At 42.2% G+C, this 5,634-nt stretch overlaps 1 protein-coding gene across 1 annotated transcript; it reads right to left on the minus strand.

Moving 5' to 3' along the window:
- Nucleotides 1–3,002: 3,002 nt before the first annotated feature.
- Nucleotides 3,003–4,776, minus strand: LOC120040572 (lipoma-preferred partner homolog; the record flags this gene model as incomplete). Its single annotated transcript, XM_038985664.1, has 2 exons — nt 4,571–4,776; nt 3,003–3,123 (listed from the first exon to the last, which is right to left on the minus strand). Coding segments are annotated over exons 1-2 (261 nt in total), but the record flags the coding sequence as incomplete, so codon positions are not given.
- Nucleotides 4,777–5,634: the final 858 nt, after the last annotated feature.

Here is a 5,634-nt window from a genome sequence, read left to right on the forward strand (position 1 = left end):
CACTGTAGATACCACCTCACAGAGATAACACTGTAGATATACACCTCACAGAGGTAACACTGTATAGTAGATACACACCTCACAGCAGTAACACTGTAGATACACACCTCACAGAGATAACACTGTAGATACACACCTCACAGAGATAACACTGTAGATACACACCTCACAGAGGTAACACTGTAGATACACACCTCACAGAGGTAACACTGTAGATACACACCTCACAGAGGTAACACTGTATAGTAGATACACACCTCACAGCAGTAACACTGTAGATACACACCTCACAGAGATAACACTGTATAGTAGATACACACCTCACAGAGGTAACACTGTATAGTAGATACACACCTCACAGCAGTAACACTGTATAGTAGATACACACCTCACAGAGGTAACACTGTAGATACACACCTCACAGAGATAACACTGTATAGTAGATACACACCTCACAGCGGTAACACTGTAGATACACACCTCACAGAGGTAACACTGTAGATACACACCTCACAGAGATAACACTGTAGATACACACCTCACAGAGGTAACACTGTATAGTAGATATACACCTCACAGAGGTAACACTGTAGATACACACCTCACAGAGGTAACACTGTAGATACACACCTCACAGAGGTAACACTGTATAGTAGATATACACCTCAGAGGTAACACTGTATAGTAGATACACACCTCACAGAGGTAACACTGTATAGTAGATACACACCTCACAGAGGTAACACTGTAGATACACACCTCACAGAGATAACACTGTATAGTAGATACACACCTCACAGAGATAACACTGTATAGTAGATACACACCTCACAGAGGTAACACTGTAGATATACACCTCACAGAGGTAACACTGTATAGTAGATACACACCTCACAGAGGTAACACTGTAGATACACACCTCACAGAGATAACACTGTATAGTAGATACACACCTCACAGAGGTAACACTGTATAGTAGATACACACCTCACAGAGATAACACTGTATAGTAGATACACACCTCACAGAGATAACACTGTATAGTAGATACACACCTCACAGAGATAACACTGTATAGTAGATACACACCTCACAGAGGTAACACTGTATAGTAGATACACACCTCACAGAGGTAACACTGTATAGTAGATACACACCTCACAGAGGTAACACTGTATAGTAGATACACACCTCACAGAGGTAACACTGTAGATACACACCTCACAGAGATAACACTGTATAGTAGATACACACCTCACAGAGGTAACACTGTATAGTAGATACACACCTCACAGAGGTAACACTGTATAGTAGATACACACCTCACAGAGGTAACACTGTATATACACACCTCACAGAGGTAACACTGTATAGTAGATACACACCTCACAGAGATAACACTGTATAGTAGATACACACCTCACAGAGGTAACACTGTATAGTAGATACACACCTCACAGAGGTAACACTGTAGATACACACCTCACAGCAGTAACACTGTAGATACACACCTCACAGAGATAACACTGTATAGTAGATACACACCTCACAGAGGTAACACTGTATAGTAGATACACACCTCACAGCAGTAACACTGTATAGTAGATACACACCTCACAGAGGTAACACTGTAGATACACACCTCACAGAGATAACACTGTATAGTAGATACACACCTCACAGCGGTAACACTGTAGATACACACCTCACAGAGGTAACACTGTATAGTAGATACACACCTCACAGAGATAACACTGTAGATATACACCTCACAGAGGTAACACTGTAGATACACACCTCACAGAGGTAACACTGTAGATACACACCTCACAGAGATAACACTGTATAGTAGATACACACCTCACAGCGGTAACACTGTAGATACACACCTCACAGAGGTAACACTGTAGATACACACCTCACAGAGATAACACTGTAGATACACACCTCACAGAGGTAACACTGTATAGTAGATACACACCTCACAGAGGTAACACTGTAGATACACACCTCACAGAGGTAACACTGTATAGTAGATACACACCTCACAGAGGTAACACTGTATAGTAGATACACACCTCACAGAGGTAACACTGTAGATACACACCTCACAGAGATAACACTGTATAGTAGATACACACCTCACAGAGATAACACTGTATAGTAGATACACACCTCACAGAGGTAACACTGTAGATATACACCTCACAGAGGTAACACTGTATAGTAGATACACACCTCACAGAGGTAACACTGTAGATACACACCTCACAGAGATAACACTGTATAGTAGATACACACCTCACAGAGATAACACTGTATAGTAGATACACACCTCACAGAGATAACACTGTATAGTAGATACACACCTCACAGAGGTAACACTGTAGATACACACCTCACAGAGATAACACTGTATAGTAGATACACACCTCACAGAGGTAACACTGTAGATACACACCTCACAGAGATAACACTGTATAGTAGATACACACCTCACAGAGGTAACACTGTAGATACACACCTCACAGAGATAACACTGTATAGTAGATACACACCTCAGAGGTAACACTGTAGATACACACCTCACAGAGATAACACTGTATAGTAGATACACACCTCACAGAGATAACACTGTATAGTAGATACACACCTCACAGAGGTAACACTGTAGATACACACCTCACAGAGATAACACTGTATAGTAGATACACACCTCACAGAGGTAACACTGTAGATACACACCTCACAGAGATAACACTGTATAGTAGATACACACCTCACAGAGATAACACTGTATAGTAGATACACACCTCACAGAGATAACACTGTATAGTAGATACACACCTCACAGAGGTAACACTGTATAGTAGATACACACCTCACAGAGGTAACACTGTAGATACACACCTCACAGAGGTAACACTGTAGATACACACCTCACAGAGGTAACACTGTATAGTAGATACACACCTCACAGCGGTAACACTGTATATACACACCTCACAGCGGTAACACTGCACGTGGAAGTCTCGATCCAAGGCGACGATACGAACAGTCTCCTCCTGGCCTGGAGCTGGCATGATGGGCTCAGAACATACACAGCAACGAGGGGCAAACTTCCTAATGGGGGAGACAGAGAGAGAGACAGAGACGAGAGACAGAGAGATGAGAGACAGAGAGAGAAGAGAGAGACAGATAGACGAGAGACAGAGAGACAGAGGGAGAGAGACAGAGAAGAGAGACAGAGATGAGAGAGAGGCCCAGAGAGCCCCAGGACAGTAACACAATTAGACCTAAGCAAACTGGAATGGTATTTGGCTCTAAACAGACAGTACACAATAGCAGAATACCTGACCACTGTGACTGACCCAAAATTAAGAAAATCCTTGACTATGTAGAGACTCAGTGAGCATAGCCTTGTAATTGAGAAAGGCCACCGAAGGCCCACAACACGAGGTGGAAACTGAGCTGCACTTCCTAACCTCCTGCCAAATGTAACACCATATTATAGACACATATTTCCCTCAGATTACACAGATCCACAAAGAATTCGAAAACAAATCTAATTTTGATAAACTCCCATATCTACTGGGTGAAATACCACAGTGTGTCTTCACAGCAGCAAGATGTGTGACCTGTTGCAACAAGAAAAGGTCAACCAGTGAAGAACAAACACCATCGTAAATACAACCTATATTTATGTTTATTTATTTTCCCTTTTGTACTTTAACTATTTGCACATCGTTACAACACGGTATATAGACATAGTATGACATTTGAAATGTCTTTATTCTTTTACATGTTTTTGTTTATTTCCCTTGTCCCTTCCTGTCTATTCCACTTGTTAACTTCCTGTCTATTTCACTTGCTTTGGCAATTTAAACATATGTCTCCCATGCCAATAAAGCCCTTTGAATTGAATTGAGAGAGAAAGAGAAAGAGATACAAATACAAATACTACTGATCTTCAAGCCTCATTGAACTAAAGTCATATAGGAAACTCCTACTGGAGGAACAGGCCTCTCTAACAAGAACACCCATGAGGAAGTGAAGACAGAGGTTTCTGCTCCTATCAGGTGATTGGACGTGAGGCCCAATGAACGGCTCAGAACCAGGAAGTGAACCAGGAAGTGAGGTAGGTGGTGGCTTGGTGATTGGCTCAGAAGCAGGAAGTGAGGTGGGTGGTGGCTTCGTGAGATTACAGCTCAGGCAGTGAAAAAAAAGCCTAATCTGTTCTTCAACACAGAGATTGCTTTGTTGAGGTCAGACTTGTGATGAGGAATTGACCCACAGGGGTACGCTACACGACTCCTGTACTTACTGAATGTGAGGTAGTGAGAGTGACATTTGTACTTCTGTTTCTCTCCTCATAAACTAGGCATTAATGTATAGCTTATTTATGACCTATTAACATACTTGGGTGTGTGTGTGTGTGTGTGTGTGTGTGTGTGTGTGTGTGTGTGTGTGTGTGTGTGTGTGTGTGTGTGTGTGTGTGTGTGTGTGTGTCGATGGCAATGTGCGGGGGGAGCGTGTGTCCGTCCGTGTGAGTTGGCGGCAGCCCCCTTACTTGTGGAAGTCGTCGATACAGTGGATGTGGTTGGCGGCGTCCACGGTGAACGGGATACCGTCCAGGCTGCGTTGACACACCACACAGGTGAAGCAGTGGGGGTGGTAAGCCTTCCCTGTCGCCCGCAGGATACGCTCCATGATGGGTTTACTGCAGATGTTACAGGACTCCAGGGTGTTCTGAAACAGACAGAGAGAGAGAGGAATAGATCAGTCAGTCTCCTTTAATTGACCCTTACGAATATGTTATCCTGATGTTGAGTCTGAGGTCTGGCCTCCCCAGCCATGTAGGAGGGAGAGAGAGGCATCAAAGCCAATAGGAACTGAATGATATTAAGAAATGCTATAGATGGAAGGAAAGTAGTGTGGAAACCTACCCAAAAAACTATTAGGCAACAACAAATTCAATCCCTTTTAGACAACTTCCTGGGTAAAACATTCCACTGTAATAGTGAAGGTGTAAACTTGGCAGTAGAAAACCTTAACAGTATATTTGACCTCTCAGCTTCCTTATAAAATCTAAACATTTCATACAGACAACCTAAGACAATGAACAACAATGACAAATGGTTTGATGAAGAATGCAAAAACCTAAGAAAGAAATAGAGAAACCTGTTGAACCAAAAACACAGAGACCCAGAAAACCTGAGTCTACTTCTTCACTATGGTGAATCACTAAAACAATACAGAAATACACTACGGAAAAAGAAGGAACAGCACGTCAGGAATCAGCTCAATATAGTTGAAGAATCCAAAGACTCTAACCACTTCGGGGATCAAATACAAATCTTAGAATCAACTATTGAAGACTACCAGAACCCACTGGATTCTCCAATTACCTTGAATGAGCTACAGGACAAAATACAAACCCTCCAACCCCAAAAAGTCTGTGTTGTTGACGGTATCCTAAATTATAAAATATACAGACCACAAATTCCAATTGGTTATACTATGACATCATCCGACTGAACGTGTTGTAACAATTGACTGACTTGAACTTAAGATGGGGAAGAAGATCAGAGACATAGAGGGTAATTGTAACATACAGTTGAGTATCATACTCAC

The sequence above is a fragment of the Salvelinus namaycush genome, unplaced genomic scaffold, assembly GCF_016432855.1.
Source record: "Salvelinus namaycush isolate Seneca unplaced genomic scaffold, SaNama_1.0 Scaffold3637, whole genome shotgun sequence".
NCBI classification, from domain to species: Eukaryota; Metazoa; Chordata; class Actinopteri; order Salmoniformes; family Salmonidae; genus Salvelinus; species Salvelinus namaycush.